General features: G+C 34.4%; 2 protein-coding genes across 3 annotated transcripts; both read left to right on the top strand.

Annotated features, from left to right (window-relative positions):
- The first annotated feature begins 1,277 nt into the window (after positions 1-1,277).
- LOC145058426 (acyl carrier protein 1, chloroplastic-like) lies at positions 1,278-2,868 on the top strand. The gene is made up of 4 exons (XM_079006333.1): positions 1,278-1,518; positions 2,062-2,172; positions 2,298-2,420; positions 2,567-2,868. Exons 1-4 carry the CDS (start codon positions 1,456-1,458, stop codon positions 2,687-2,689), a joined length of 420 nt encoding a protein of 139 aa, XP_078862459.1. The 5' UTR covers positions 1,278-1,455; the 3' UTR covers positions 2,690-2,868.
- Positions 2,869-13,265: 10,397 nt separating this feature from the next.
- On the top strand, positions 13,266-15,719 carry CSD1 (copper/zinc superoxide dismutase 1). 2 transcript variants are annotated; one of them, XM_079007264.1, is made up of 8 exons: positions 13,266-13,396; positions 14,240-14,328; positions 14,420-14,524; positions 14,626-14,721; positions 14,984-15,015; positions 15,107-15,182; positions 15,292-15,345; positions 15,476-15,719. In XM_079007264.1, exons 2-8 carry the CDS (start codon positions 14,253-14,255, stop codon positions 15,496-15,498), a joined length of 462 nt encoding a protein of 153 aa, XP_078863390.1. In that variant the 5' UTR covers positions 13,266-13,396; positions 14,240-14,252; the 3' UTR covers positions 15,499-15,719. The 2 variants fall into 2 exon arrangements, with proteins under 2 accessions (XP_078863390.1, XP_078863391.1); XM_079007265.1 differs by lacking the exon at positions 13,266-13,396 and having other exon boundaries at positions 14,216-14,328.
- The last annotated feature ends 693 nt before the right edge of the window (positions 15,720-16,412 follow it).

Raw genomic sequence — 16,412 nt, 5'->3', positions numbered from 1 at the left:
GACACAATCACAAACCTTTACCCCTTCTTGCGACTGAACATGAGTGACTTGTAGCTGATTCCTTGACGTCGATGAGCTCCAAGACATTCTTCTTCAGGATGGAAATAGTCGGGAAGGGAGAAGTCTTTGACTTTTCAGAGAAGGGTAAGTAAAGATTGAAAGGAGGTCCGAATAAGGGTTTCAATTAATAAGCGTGTATCGACAACTGGACCACGTAAGCTTATTGGACACATCAGCGTGCCACATAAGCATTGTAACCAGGAAACCTTCTAAAATGGTGTAATTAAAAGGTCAGTTACGAGTTTATGGTCTAATGTACCAAAAAAAAACTTTAAGGACCAAATTAGCCAAATGTTAAAAGTTCTATGTGCTACAGTGACATTATCCCTTAAATTTTCTAATTATGCTTAACAACATCCTCCTTAATAAATGAAGGTTTTTTGCCACTTGTCAATCTCTCATGAGTTTTGACACTTGTCATTTTGTGGTAATTTTGAAATAAATATTATCCGCTTGTCAATTTTTGGTTTGTTTTCATTTTTAGTTAAAATCATATACTTATATATGTAAAGTATTAAATATCATATATATATATATGATATTAAATTGTAATAAATACGTTTCTTTCTTTCTTTCTTATTTTAAACTTGTACATTAAAAAATATTTCATTTTATACTTTAAGTTTAATCATTTTTTAAATCAACCCGTATAATATACGGGTCTCACACCTAGGGGGTGTTTGTTTTATCTTTTAAAACATCTTTTAGCTTTTAGAAAAAGATAAAAAGACAAAAGATGTTTGGTAATTTTGTAAAAGTTAGTTTTTTATACAAGGAAAAATGAACTTTTTGAAAAAGTTAAAGAATCCTGACTTTTTGCAACTTTTTCGCAACTTTTTCTAAAAAGACTTTTGCCTTTCAAAAGCTTAGCCAAACACCCTAGTATGAAATATGGTTGAATGAGTTCCGGTGTTCCAAACATATAAAAATAGAACAAATATAAAATAAGATAGATTACATTATTGCGTTCGTTTAATTACGATTGTCCATTTATTTAAAAGTATTATTGAGATCCATGTCCAGTTGCTCACTTCCACAGTCATTCTAGTGTTCCAATTGATTGTTAAATAAGTTATTACACGAAATAACAAATAATTTTACCTTTTCTGGTAATCAGTGGATGTAAAAAGTTGATTCATTAATAGCAATAGCCAATAAGAGAAAGCAGAGCATAGCAATAGGTTTAATCGTAGTTGCCGCAAAGTCTTTTCTGAACTAATTGCATTTCCAAACGGAACTGCTTACCAAACACTCCCAACTTTTTCGATACAAACTATAAACCCCACTCCTCTATATAATATTCGTCACACTCTTCGTGCTCTTCGCCCCTCTTTCTCTTTGTTCAAATCCACATTCGCTATCAGATCTCATTTGATCTTCCATTTACCATCATCAATGGCTTCCGTCGCAGGATCTTCGACTTTTATGGCATCTCTTTCATGCTACAAGCCCAATCAGGTGAAACAAAGCATACATTCTTCGATTTCTTTGAAATTTTTACTCGATCTTAATCTGATCACACCAATACTTGTTGTTTCTGCATAATTTTTTTGAGATGTTGACGGTTTTTCTTCGTTTTGCTATGAATTTTAATACTTTTCAGCTTAGTTTGTTGGTTCCTATTTTCTTACCTTAGTGATGAATTTCCGTATTAATTTTTCTTAAACCTTATTCTTGATCCTGTAAATTCGATGCTAGTATTTAGGGCAAATTTTGGACTCATAGCTTTCGTATGATGTTTCGTTTTGTGATTGTATGAAGGACAGGGTATTAACATTCGTTTGGAATTTGAATTTTACGACCTTAATAGAATCAACCATGTACTTACCTAATTTGATCCGTGCATTTCTTCTGTAATAACATACAAGATTTAGACCTCAATTTCACTCTGCTATCCGATTTTCCTCTGTTTCTGATCAAATTATGTTTCCAATAAGTAATTTGATTTGGTGTATAGCTTCATTATACGCCTGTTTTGCTAAAATTCGGTTCTTTTTACAGGCAATTACCAGGGCTTCTAATTTCAATTCAGTATCACTTGCTACCAATGGGAAATCCTTCACCTCCCTTAAATTGCATTCTGCCTCTTCACGCTTCAGGATTTCCTGTGCGGTATATGTTCTATCCTCTTCTTTCTTCTCCATTATATGATAGCATCAAACATCTCATTGATTTTCAAAGTTTAAACATTAACATATATAGATAGAGTGATGTGTTTTTCTATTTCATCTACACAGGCTAAACCAGAGACAGTGGACAAAGTTTGCTCCATTGTTAGGAAGCAACTTGCACTACCAGAAGACTCTGCTGTCACTGGAGAATCCAAGTTTTCTTCACTTGGAGCTGATTCTCTTGATACGGTGGGTATTTTGTTTTCTTTATTATGGTTGAAAATTCAAAATATTTATTCTTTTCTTTGTATATATATATATATATATATATATATATATATATATATATATATACACGCCAAATTTCTGATTCATATAATATTTGTTGTAAACAGGTTGAGATTGTGATGGGACTTGAAGAAGAATTTGGAATCAGTGTGGAAGAAGAAAGTGCTCAGACCATTGCCACTGTTCAGGATGCTGCTGATTTGATTGAGAAGCTCATTGAGAAGAAGTAAGAAAAATTGGAGTTGAAATTCAGCAGAATAGGGTGGTTGGTTATCCTTTTTCTTGTTTTTTTTTAAAAAAAAAAAACCACAAAATCTTTATGAGATTGTGTTGGTTGTAATCCTAAGTCTATGGGAGTTGGATGATTAAAAAAAAGAATGTTATAATATTTTGTGTTTCTTTGGAGGAATCATCTTTGTTTTATTTGTGTTGATTGTTTGATTCCAATTCATGAGGGAAAGTGTAATATTACCATATTACCCTCTTCCACCATCACTATCACCGGAAAATAAAAAATATTATTTAAACTAGAAGTCAAAATATTCAAACACATTTAAAAGGTTTTGACTAATAAAAAATCTTAATATGTATATTTTTCTAAAAAGTTTTTTATCTACAACATATTAAATTATGATATATTTTTTTATTACTTATTTATAAATTTTAATTTATAACTAAATAATTTGTTTTTTTTTTCTATAAAGTTGAAATTTGGATTATCAAACCTATCCAACCGAATTATAATTTGGGATGTAAATGAGTTGAGCTACTCGTGAGCTATCCAAACTTGGATCGATAGTTGCTCGAAACGAGCCGAGCCTTAACGAGTCCGAAAACATGCTCGAGCCTAAAATAAAACTAAGTTAATTAACGAGCCCGATCTTGAGCCTTCAGATAAGAGCTCGTTTAAGCTCGAGAGCCTTAACGAGCTTTTGTATAATATAAATTCTATAATTTTATTTTATGTATTATTATTAATTGATAATTACCATATTAAAATTACATAAGCTTAAATATAAAGTATGTTTTAAGGTTAATGTGTATTTTTTGTGTGATTTTCAACTTCATAAATCGAGCTCCCTAATGAGCATTAACTCTGTTACTAATGAGCCGATCTCGAGCTGAACTAAGCTCATTTAGGCTTCACAAATAAACGAGCCTTAACGGGCTGGTCCCGAGCTTTTTATATGCTACACGAGCTGATCCCAGGCTTCACACTCCATGCTTGAAATGGGCTCGAGCTCGAGTTCAAGCTTCTATAACTTCAAATGAGCCTGACTCGATTAGTGCAAAGTTCGGCTCATTTACATCCCTAATTATAATTTGGTTAGAATTGGATTTGAATTTAATTTGAACGATTAAGATCTACACTTTAAAAAACCAAAATCAATTTTGATTACTTGATTGGATCGAATCAAATTGATCCATTCAAACAAACACCTTTAATTGAAATAACACATTCCAGAAACCTGGACACTCCAATGACAAAACGCTGTACAATAAATCTTATCTTATAAGTAATAATAACAAGGTTTGTAAAAAAACTACCATTCAAGATACTATAAATGTCATCCGAGATGCCCCCGTATCAATATCTAATCAACTTTTGAGATTGTTTTTGAAATAACTAAACTTAGACATCAATCTCTCAAACTTTTGAGACAATTCTCAACGTAACTAAATTATCCAAAATGCCACGTCGTTGACATGAGTTTCGAAATTTGAATAACTTGTTTTACCTTTTAATTTATTTTTACGAGTTTATTTACCAAAATGTTTACTTTTAAAAATTAAAATAAGTCTTTAAATTTACAAATAAAAGGAATCTCTTAATATAATTAATGAGTTTTATACCGAAAACTCTTATTATTTTGAGAATTTTTTTGATAAAGTTATAAATCTTTTTTTAAACAGAAAAATCCCGATTATTTAGTATTTTGCCAAAATTAATGAAAAAAATTATTTTTTTATGCTAACATGAAATGACATATTATGTGATTTTTCTAAAATAATGAGACATTTCTGTTAAAAAAAGATTTAAAACTTTATCAAAAAATTCCCAAAATAACTATACTTTTTTGCATAAAACCCTACAATTAATACAAACAAACTAATTACTCATCAATCTTTTTGAAAAGATACTTTCAAAATTCATGAGAGTTTTGAGTTTTCCCCATCAATCCATATATGTTGTTTTACAAGAATTTTCGTCTAAAAAGTAGAGATTTGTGGCGCTTTACATTCCTCGTCAAATGTGGCCTTTCATAGGCTATCCAAAATAGGGGGGGGGGGGGGGTAGAAGAAGATGTGTGATGCTGACATGGACAACTAATTCACGCGTAAAAACCGCCTCGGTCTCCGGTGGCTTAGTTGTCACGGCGATGGGAAGACGCTCGAAGACAGCCAATAGGAAGAAGGAGGGCTACAGCAATGGTGAAACATCAAAAAATACGACCCAAAATTTTTATTTTTCATTCAAGTGAAAACAGTATTTCAAATCATGGTTCATACAACCCAAATAAAATAAGTGTGTCAAATATCCAGAAAATCAGAGTATGCCTTATAAAGAGAATCCATATGGTGTGTGCAATATAATCACCCCGAGCTCTTCCCCTTACCATTGGAAGTACCTGAAACATAAACTAAAAACCGTAAGCACAAAGCTTAGCGGGTTTCCAAACAACCCCATACCATACATAATAAATCATACAATGGCCCCCGCCCGACATCGAGCTTCGCTCAGTATACATATCTATTATTCTCAGGCAGTGTTCTAAAAGGCGCGCCATGGCGTGAGGCGCGGCGTCGCCGTTACGAAAAGCTTCATAATGTTGCTGTTAGGCGTGGCGCGTGGCAAGACTTGATATGGCGTGCCATGGTGCATTATGGCGTGTTATGGCGCGTGTTTTTTCGTTTGAGACACGTTTTTTGCTCTTTTTTATACCTTTTCTAATCAGACACACAAGTATTGTGTTTTTTATTAACTTTCTGTTATTAGTTGTTGATATAACACTTCTAAAAACTAGGTATATTTGATATAAATTTATATTTATGCGGTAATATAATTATAAATTAATACAAAATCGCCGCCTTACATCACGCCTTGAAAAACGCCATGGCTCGCGATAACTCGTTAAGCTTGAGGCTTGGCCTTGCCGCCACGCCACGCCCCACGCCTTTTAGAACCTTGTTCTCAGGCCTCTCCCGTCACTAGGCCTCACCTGCTATACACATACAATCAATATCACATAATCATGCTAATGCATATAATGATCATAAACACTAACATATGTTCCAGTCCTCAGGCCTCGCTTGGGGTTGAGCCCCACCCGATATATATAGCAGCATATATCACATGCAAGGGTCACGCATACTCCTAGAATCCTAACATAATCAATAAGGGTTGGCATTGGTGCCTTAGACCCGCTAAACCCAGTGATGAAACTCACCTCGAATGTTGAATCTCACTTAAATAAATCCCTAGTTGTTACCCTGATGACTCCCCGAGCTATCAATACAAAATAACACCCGATCAAGACTTGAATTCCAAACTATAATCAATAATCCATACTTGGGATAAAATGACCATTTAGCTTGATCCAAAACTAAGGCCCAAATCCAAAAGATCCACAAAGGCCCGCTTATGGCCCAGTTTTCCGAATTGGGCCCAAACCCGCAAATGGGCCTTGCCCTAAAGCCTACTAAAACTCCTTAATCCAAAAGCTTAATTCTAGATGGCTCAAAGGCCCAAAGCAACAAGTCTAACAAAATGGCCCAAACCGAGGCCCAAAAAGCGCCAAGCCCAACTGCCTGAGTATGCGGGGCGTACTCAGCTGTACGCCAAGCGTACATGCTGCATGGCTTTTATGATGTGCGTATGGGCTTGTAAGCCCAACATACTCACCCATTAAGTCATTTCATCAATAAACTCTTAACCACTTAAGTCTAAGAGTCCCAACGACATATCTGAGTCATATATAATATCTTAACCCATAATGCCATCAACTTGGTGGCTTTGCATGCCCCAAAAGGGCCCAAGCTCGAAATATAACATTCTACTTCCATAAAAATGGCCATTACTCATGCACGGTGGGATTAAAGCTTCAAAGGTGGTAACTTTATGACTCTAGGGCTCAAGGAACACCAAGAGTAGCAACTCTAAGCTTCAGAAACAGAAATAATCCACAAGAGTTCATCAATAGGACAAAATGGTCCAAAAGCTAAAACATGGAGATCTAAGCTTCTAAAGATCAAGATCAAGACTTTATACCTTGCACAAACTAGAAATGGAGCAGATAATTTGGATCTACAAGCTTCTCCTTGAACCACCACCTTGCTCCAACCTTCTCTTCCTTGAAAATGGAACAAAGCACACCAAAATACACTCAAAAGACCTTTCAAGCTTAAGATCACTCAATAATGGGGTTATGATTTCGTGTAGTTTGTTTAGGGACAAGAGGGAGGCTGATAGAGAAGATCCATAAGGCATAATGTTCTTTAAATAATGCTCAAACCCTTAATATTAGGGTTTTGGGTCTGGACACGTACGCTGCGCGTACTCCCTTGTACGCAGCGCGTATGTGCATGACACCCGCGTCCAAACTACACCAGTATGACCAGCGTACATAGGGTGGTACGCCCAACATACTGCACACCCTAAGCCCAATAAGAAAAGATCCAATGATTTCAAGGCCCAACCCATAACAATTAAATAACCATAATTTAAATAAATACCTCGGAAATATCGAACGTTACAAATGGTCATAATCTTGACCGGTTCCTTTGTTTCTTTTTTCTTTTTTACCGTTGGACCCAAAAAAAATATTTTTTAATTTAAAAACCGTATACTACAACTATAAATACCACTTATTTTACATACATTTTACACTACAAAAACACACAATCTCTTCCCATATTCTTTTTTTCTTCAACTTATGGATCCAAATCAAAATACCCTACCCACTCCAAACATCTCAAACACTCCAAATAATCTATTTGCAAATCTTTGTTACATGCAATTGATAACATCTTCAATCCAACAACAACCCCTATTCACCGATCTTTCATACCACACAAACTACTACCAACAACAACGACCACCACACTTCAATCAACCCCAATTTCAAACCTTTCAACAAAACTTTGTCCACAATTTCAACTCCAATCTTCTCAACCTCAACAATTTCACGTACATCCTTCACAACTATCTCAAGTTTCATTATCTTAATCACAACCTATAAACTTTGACCACGACGACGAGGAACAGGTCCAAGAAACACAACAACCAACTCGAAGAAGGAAAAAAAAGGAAAAGAACCATAAAAAAAAGAGAACTACACAATGAACCGACGATGAAGAGGAAGCTTTAATGAACGCTTGGATTTTTATATCGCAAGTCGGTGACACCGGGAACACACAATTCGATCAAAGTTTTTAGAATCGTGTTCTAGACCATTTTCATGTGCTATTAGGAAGGGAAACAGAGCAGCCATATGATTCGGTCAATGCAAAATGGCATGACCTACGAGCATCTTCCACGAAAGTCAACAACATATTTGACAATTTTAAAAAATATGCAAAAAAGAAAGTGGTAGCAACGATTTCAATATTTTATCGACTGCATGCTACCAATACAAAATTACCAATAATGGTAAACCATTCGGCAACCAAAAAGCGGTTGAAGTTTGTCGTAACGGTCAAATATGTTGTTGACCTCGACCTTAATGATGAGTTCGACCGCACCGATGGGGAGAGTCCACTGGAAGTCCAACTTCGTCGACCACCGAGAAGGGACAAATCGAGAAAGGCGGGATCTTCAAGCGGAAAAGAGATTTGCGAAGATGTGCTTGCGGAAAAAACAGAGAAGACTCTAAGTTTTATAGGATTTTTTTTAATCAACAGAGGAAGCTAATCACCGAAAAATAGCACTTACCAATCTTCAAATTTTAAACACAAAACTACAATCGGATCTCGACCCGAAAAATCTAGCCGCGTCTAAAAATCCAACAACAAGTTTGGGAAAAATATGGAAATTAGGTTCTAGTTTTTTGATATTTAAGTTTTATTTTCTATGTTTTTGTTTAGTTATTTATGATTAATTTTCTATGTTTTTTTTAATGTATTTTTAGTAATTTAGGTTTTAAATTTTTATGTTTTTTTAATTAATGTAATGTGTTTTTAATTAATTTAAATATTTATTTATGTTTTAAATTATGTTTCTTTATTTAATTTAATGTCAAAAAATAAAAAAAAATAAAAAGATAAATATTGTAGAGTGGAAACCATTTTAAGGGCTAGTGGTTTGGTTGTGAGATTGTAGTGGAGCTAACGTGTCGTTGAGTTGGTAACACTTTGTGAGTGAGTTGAGTATGACCACTCCCTATAACTTTAACCAGGGCCGGTCCCGAGAATTTAGAGGTCATGTGCAAATTAATAATAAAAGACATGGTAAATTCTAAAAATATAAACAATAAAATTATAATTTTTCATATAATCTCGTAATATCAAGGCCGAATGCCCATGATGAGATATGATTTTTATGCCCTTATGTTTGTACTATATATAAGAACTTTTATAGATGAAAAAAAAAACAGTAAATTTTACAGTTAAACAAAATCAATATTAATACAAACCAAAACCTACAAAAATCACAACAATAGCTTCATGTATTTTCTGAAAACAAATACAACTTTTATTTTATAATAATCAAGATTTTGTAAAAATCGATTTAAATTGCTTTAAATTGATAATCCATTTATTCTTTCTTGATTCATGGTACTTCAAAGATATGATATCAAGATCTTCAACTTTGACAAACTTCTTTTCTCGGTAACAACCGTAACTGGTATCGTCGACAAAATTTTATATGCAACCATCACAATAGGAAACATATCCATTGTTCTTGCAAACACTAGTATTTGGATATTTGTCCAAAGACTTGCAACTTGATATGCTTTATCCGATAAAAATTTCTACAAAATTAATAACTTAATAATTATATCATTTCCATTTCCATTAGTATAACGTTCTTCCCTAACAATTTGATTTCTAACAAAATATTAAAGACCCTTCTTGTAGTATTAGAATTTTCTTTGTTTTTTTTTTTCATTTTCTTTTTATAACACCCAATGGTTGTCGTCGAGGATACAACCTTACCAATATACCAAACTTAATGTTTATGTTTTGATTTTAAAAAAGCAAGTAATATGGAAAAAAATGGAATAATGAATCATAAATCATATTTATTTTTTAAATAACACCATTGCACGATAATTATTGTAACATTTGAGCTCCGGTATGTTTCTTTTTAACCCTTAATGCTTAATTCATTACATTTTTGTCCCTAGCTTGTACGCAAGGCGTACTCTATGAGTACGCTTAGCGTATAAGATATCATAAAAATATCAGGAAGACCTTCACACACAATTCCTGACCACTAGGCCTAAACATCTAGGATACACATACATCCTACATCTACTCTCTCAAAAGTGGCTAATCATCCCTCACGCTGGCCTGCTATAAACTGTACTCACTCATGAAACTTCCACCAACCCTACAGTCATTCGTGCATGCTAATCATACATAATGCTAGATCCCATAAACAGTCGAATACCTGATTCTACCTTAAGCCCTTTATCAGGAAAGAACATGAAATAAAGCTAAATATAACATTCTCATACTATACAATCTTAGTTATGTGCAAATATGATTCACACGCTAAGTAACTACAATAATGATGTCAATTTTATCTAGCATACACGCAATTCTCCTAGGCTATCAGGGATCATACATCAGACAATTCTAGCATGCAATTCCTGAAAATACTCAGCCTACTACTAGCATGCAGTTTTATCATAATCAACATAAGCAAATAACAATGTGGGTATCTTGGGGTAGACTTTCTTACTCCGGCTGATCGTACACATCTTATCCTTCATTGGTTACATTTGAAAACAATTATGAAAAAAATTATTGAAACAATTTTGAAAACCTTTACAGATCCTTAGCTTGATAATAGATTCACAAGAATGCTCATCCAATTCACTCAAACCATGGCTCTGATACCAACTTATAACATCCCCAAAATCACGGTTAAAATTTTCATTTTTAAATTCAGAGAAATCATCGTTTTCAAACAAAACCATATCAAAACCAAGTATCAACTACAAATATCCCAATATCATTCTATCATAAAATGTTCCAGAAAAGTGTTACCGAATGATGTATATAATCACACGAAGTAGCTGAAACCATAACAATCAAACTGTAAGCACGAAGCTTAGTGAGTTCCCCTAAAAATACCACCACACAAACATACAAATAACAACATGCATGCATGAGCCTTCATCATGACTGGATCGCCTCACAAGCCTACAAACTATATGGATAGCTCTCAGAGCATTCAACATGATTGGACCGCCGTACCGGGCCTTCAGCCTATCTGGATCGGTCTCCGGGCCTTCGACCTGACTGGACCGCCTCGCAGGCCTTTAGTCTGTCCGGACCACCCTAGGTATCTTGGCCTTCAACACCAGCTGGTCCGCCTCAACCCAACAAACCATTACATGTCGAAATATACAATAAAAATCAATAATCAACAAAAACAGGTAGACCTAAAGATCTACTAGTCTAACATATATCCAACAACACATGTAGTCTTACACATTTACCAGTCTAATCACATAACCAACGAACAAATATCTCAACATAACAACATACAACAAACCAGGATATCTAATCCAATGGGTTGATCTTGGTGACTTCGACCCATAAGTACAGTGAGGAAAACTCAGCTGAATTGAAAAACTCTGAAACACTGCGATACGATCCCTTTTTCTACACTGCTTGCACCCGCGAACCCACTAACACCAAAATCATATAAAATCTCAATCATTAGTCCAAAATCCTCAAGTTTGACCTAAAGTCAAACTTGGTCAAAAGTCAACGGTCAACGGAAGTCAGCAACAATCAAAGTACAAGGCAACTGAGTACGCTCAATGTACTCCACGTACGCCCAACGTACGTGATTCAGGGCCAGTACGCACAACGTACTCTCATATATGCTCAACGTACATACGTCCAAGATAATTCATTCCTTTAGTTCTTAATCCCTTAAGACCTTTTGTCCAGAGCTCAGATCCAGACTCAAAACATTAACTTAAGTCATAATGTTTCTGCCTTTATGACTTTCCATAGCTAGAAAAGGTCCAAAAGCTAAAACTCTAACTTATTTATCCATTAAGACATCTTAATTCTTGCATGTAATGGATGAAAGGACCAAGATCACATTTTTATGGTTCCTAATAGCTCTATAATGGATAAAGTTTCCAACTTTATCCATTAGAATGATCCAAGCAACCAAGATCTAGTCTTTTAAGTTTTAAAGGGACCAAAAGTGCATCTTTCTTACTTAATCCATAAGTACAAGTTCCCAACCTTTAAATCTGAATCAAAATGATATTTAGATGGATAAAGTTTCCAACTTTATCCATAACAAGGTCACAAACTTTCAAGATCTAAACTTTATGCACTAAAGTGACCAAAAGCTCATAACACCAAAAACTAGCTAGATCTAATAAATGCGCCATTAAGATTCAAGCTTTATACCTCTAAAAGAAAGATCAAGGTGAGAAAGGTCTAGATCTACAAGCTCCACTACAACCAACACTTCTCTAATGAGCTCATTCTTCTCCAAGGTGAACCAAGAAGACTCCAAAGCACTTAAAAACTCAAGGATCTCACAAATGGGGCTATGGTTTCGATATTAAGGTTAGAGAGGATGGAGGATGAAAGAAATAAGAGTTTGGGAAAGTTAAGAAGCTTAAACAAGGCCTAAAATCCCAAAATTAGGGTTCTGATCGCATACGCCCGACATACTTCTGGTACGCCCAACGTACCAGTTTGATCCTCCACGATTAGTCATTGCCTAGTACGCCCAACATACACGTTGTACGCCCAACGTACTAGGCTTAACTCAAAACCTTCTTAACTTCTAACAGTCATAATTTCTTCTTTCCAACTCTATTTTCGACGATCTTTATATCCACGGAAAGGTATTGAAGAGTCTCACGATATTATATAGATATCTTGGACTAAAAACTTCTCAAACAAAAATCCATATTTCATGCAAGAACCCGACCTATAAATTTTCCTTTTCTACTCTTCGGCCCGATATCCAGCTCAAGGGTTAAATCTCTTAACCATCATTACCTCTTTCCACAAGGACTAAACTTTACATCCTTAAGGCCCAAAGCCTTTACACAATCGACTTCCGGCTAACGACCCTGAAATAAGAAATCACAGGAAACATGATGTTACACATTTCTTTACTACTATCGGAAAACATTTTCAATTATAGAGGTGTCTAGAATGGGATGTCAAAGTGTAGTGCAAAATGGATTAAATGGTATTTATAGGAGAACCAAATTACCGGGTCAGAATTATCTATCAATTTAATCGAATTTGAAATCGGGTCCGGAACAACCCATGCCGGACCAGATGGTCATTTTGCAAAAAAAAAAAGATTATTTTTTCAAAAACAACTAAAAAAATAGTAAAATTAACTTAAGAGCAATTTACTAAAATGCTATAACAATTTGAAAAGAAAGGTCAATGAAGGCTTTCAAAACAAATGGGCTTTGCTTCGCCTTGCCGGCCCAACATTCTCTAACGAATCACACCAAAGGCACAATTACATCAAATCCAACGCTGACTATATTAGCGTGTAATCCACGCACCAATGCTCTTTTGGCATGTTTCCATTTAGTGTACATTCGAGGAATGGGCGCGTTGCTAGTCGGGGTAGGTGGTAGATATAATAAGGCTAGTCATAAATGGCGTACTGCTGGAATCGATATAATAATAAACCGTGCCCTATCTCGAGGTATCATCGACTAAAAACACACACTCTTACAGACGCTTTGCGGGGGTTATCTGAGGTAAAATTCGACTTTGTTTTCCTTTCTTTTGTTTGATTCAGATAGTTGTTTGGTATGCGTGATCTTTTTATCTGGTCCGTGAACAGATCGAAAACAAATTCGATGAATTTATTATACTTGTTTGATCATCATCATTTTCAATTTTGTTTCAGCTTGATTTTAACGCTATTTGGATAAATAGTGATTTCTCTTATTGATTCATCATGATCTGATAGACAATTGTAAAGATCAACTGATATGGTCATGATTCTAAGTTCTAACTCTGAAGTCGTGATGTCGATTCGTGAGGGGTGTATGTGTGATCATCTAGTAATAAATCTGACAAAAACACGTAGCAAACGTATCGAATACATAACATCCATAAAGGAAATCATTTCACCTTGTCAGCTATGATCGGACAATTTGTTTATACGCAGTGGAAAACTTGGTTTTGTCACGGATCGGGTTTAGAATAAATTGTTAAGATGGTATATTAATAAGCTCATGATTTTGGAGGTATTGTGGACAAAATAGTGAAATCTGAAGTGGATGGAAGGCTGGAAAAGGGGATGTGTGTTGCCTTTCGGGAAATGGTGTCTAGATTCTTTAACATTTGAGTACTTCTAAAGCAAGTCCAATCTGTCCTCATTTAGTTTTTGAGTATTAATCTACTTTGTTCACCGGGTTTTTGACTAATAATCTACTAAACAGGATTTGTGATTTTCAGTAATAAGGTTAACCATTATGCTCTTATTTAAGAAGAAAAGTTGTGATGTTGTCTCTTGAGTCTTGATGTCTAACATACTCATTGGTCTGAAAGTTGTAGGTGATTTGATTATAATATCTGGTTATTCACTTGTTTAGATCACATATAAAAATGGTGAAGGGAGTTGCAGTTCTTAACAGCAGTGAGGGTGTTAGTGGCACCATCCTCTTCGAACAAGAGACAGAAGGTAATAAATTTGAGTAACATTTGGATTTTTTATAAAGTATAAAGCTATAAATAGAAAATATAAGTTATCTAATATTTAACTAATGTTTCAGGTGCTCCCACTACTGTAACTGGAAACCTTTCTGGCCTTAAACCTGGACCCCATGGTTTCCATGTTCATGCACTTGGTGACACAACCAATGGATGCATGTCAACTGGTATGTCTAATGTCTTCCTTTTGGGATTTGTTAAATGTGAATTACTTTGCGTCTATAGAGCATATATATCTAAACAGCGAAATGTTTTCTTTTGATGATAGGCCCTCATTACAATCCTCATGGAAAGGAACATGGTGCTCCAGATGATGAGGTTCGCCATGCTGGTGATCTTGGGAATGTTACAGTAGGCGAAGATGGTATAATACTTACTTTAAATTAGAACCTTTATAGATTGAATAAGTCTTGGTTTTGCACTATATTTAAAAAGTCAAACTTTATTCTATGGCTATTTTCCATTGGTCGCATACTTTATTCAAAAAGTCAAACTTTGAGGCTGCATTTGAAATTAACCGGGACCTGAGAAGTCTGTAGCATGTTTGAATTTCAAAATTTCTATCACCAAACATTATATGACACTACTGCTAACTTTTTTTTTTTTTTTTTTTTTTTTTAACACAGGTACTGCAAAATTCACCATTGTTGATAAGCAGGTTGGTTGCTCACATGAGTTCATGTACAAAGCGTGTTGCTATAAATTAAATTGTACAAATGTAACTTATATATGAATATTGATTTATGTAGATTCCACTAATTGGATCTCAATCCATCATTGGAAGGGCTGTAGTTGTCCATGCTGATGCTGATGATCTTGGAAAGGGTAAACTTCAATTATGTTTTTTTTTTTGTATATTATATTATTATGTATGTGTATATTATTTTATATATTATACATATGTAAGACAATTTGTGTGACTATTCTCTTTCAGGTGGCCATGAGCTCAGCAAAAGCACTGGAAATGCTGGTGGAAGGGTTGCATGTGGTAAGCCAATATTTCTTTTTAACTTTTTCCTTGTTAAACTAAATGAGCAACAAAAGGAAAAAACAAATCACATTGCTTTCTGTGTTTAAGCCTTAAGGTGGTCTTGTCTCATATTTGACATTGCATGCAGGTATCATTGGATTACAAGCTTGATTGTCTACTGCTCTCATCTCCTATTCCAGGGAATACTGAGGCTTTCTTTCTTGAAAAAAAAACCATATAAAAATTAGATGTATCTCCATACTTTCTCACTCTCTCCATAAGTTATGGTTGTGTCATTGCTGCGTTGTTGTTCTCAATAAAGTATTCCCTGTGCTATTTTAATACTTGAATATCTTTTGAGCCAAGTTTTGAATTTAGACTTGTTTTATACAGTTTCCCTTTTCTGTTTATTTACTTGAAGCTTCTTACGCAACACACACACTACATGTCATGTCTTTTACCAAATAATATGCTATTGTTACTGTAAACGCCAGTCCAAAGCGAAACACTTAAACATTAGGAATGCCACCACCCAATAACACTTAAACTGTCTCAACATCGTAATTGTATGGGTAAATGGCACAAAAAACTCTTTTTATATATAAATTTGATTTTGACACCGTGTTATTTTTTGTGTCAATTTTAACACTGTCTTTTTTAATTTGTTACAATTCTGACCACTTGACCGGTTAACCAGGTTACATGATGACGTGGTATGATGACGTGTCATTTTTGATGATGTGGCATGCTGACATTATATGCTGACGTGTCAAAATTGATTTTTTTTTTCACAAAAAACACTAACTTTTCATTTTCTTTTCCGATTTTGACATTAAGTTTAATTTTTTCTTTCAACTTTGATACTATGTTTTTTTGTTCCAAATCGAACATCATATTTTTTCAATTTTGTTCAATATTGACAATTTTCTATTTGAAACCAAATAAATATTTTTTTAATACATTTAAATCTTATAAATATGTTTTTTTTTTCACTTAAAAACCATAGTTTTGTATAAATATATTTTTTTACACTCAAATCATATTTTTATATATAAATATGTATTAGTTATATAAAAATTGTATTT

Source organism: Lactuca serriola, chromosome 6 (genome assembly GCF_051521515.1).
Source record: "Lactuca serriola cultivar US96UC23 chromosome 6, Lser_US96UC23_V15, whole genome shotgun sequence".
Taxonomy (NCBI): domain Eukaryota; kingdom Viridiplantae; phylum Streptophyta; class Magnoliopsida; order Asterales; family Asteraceae; genus Lactuca; species Lactuca serriola.
The sequence above is the reverse complement of the archived record's forward strand: the minus strand, read 5'-3'. Positions and strand labels throughout refer to the sequence as shown.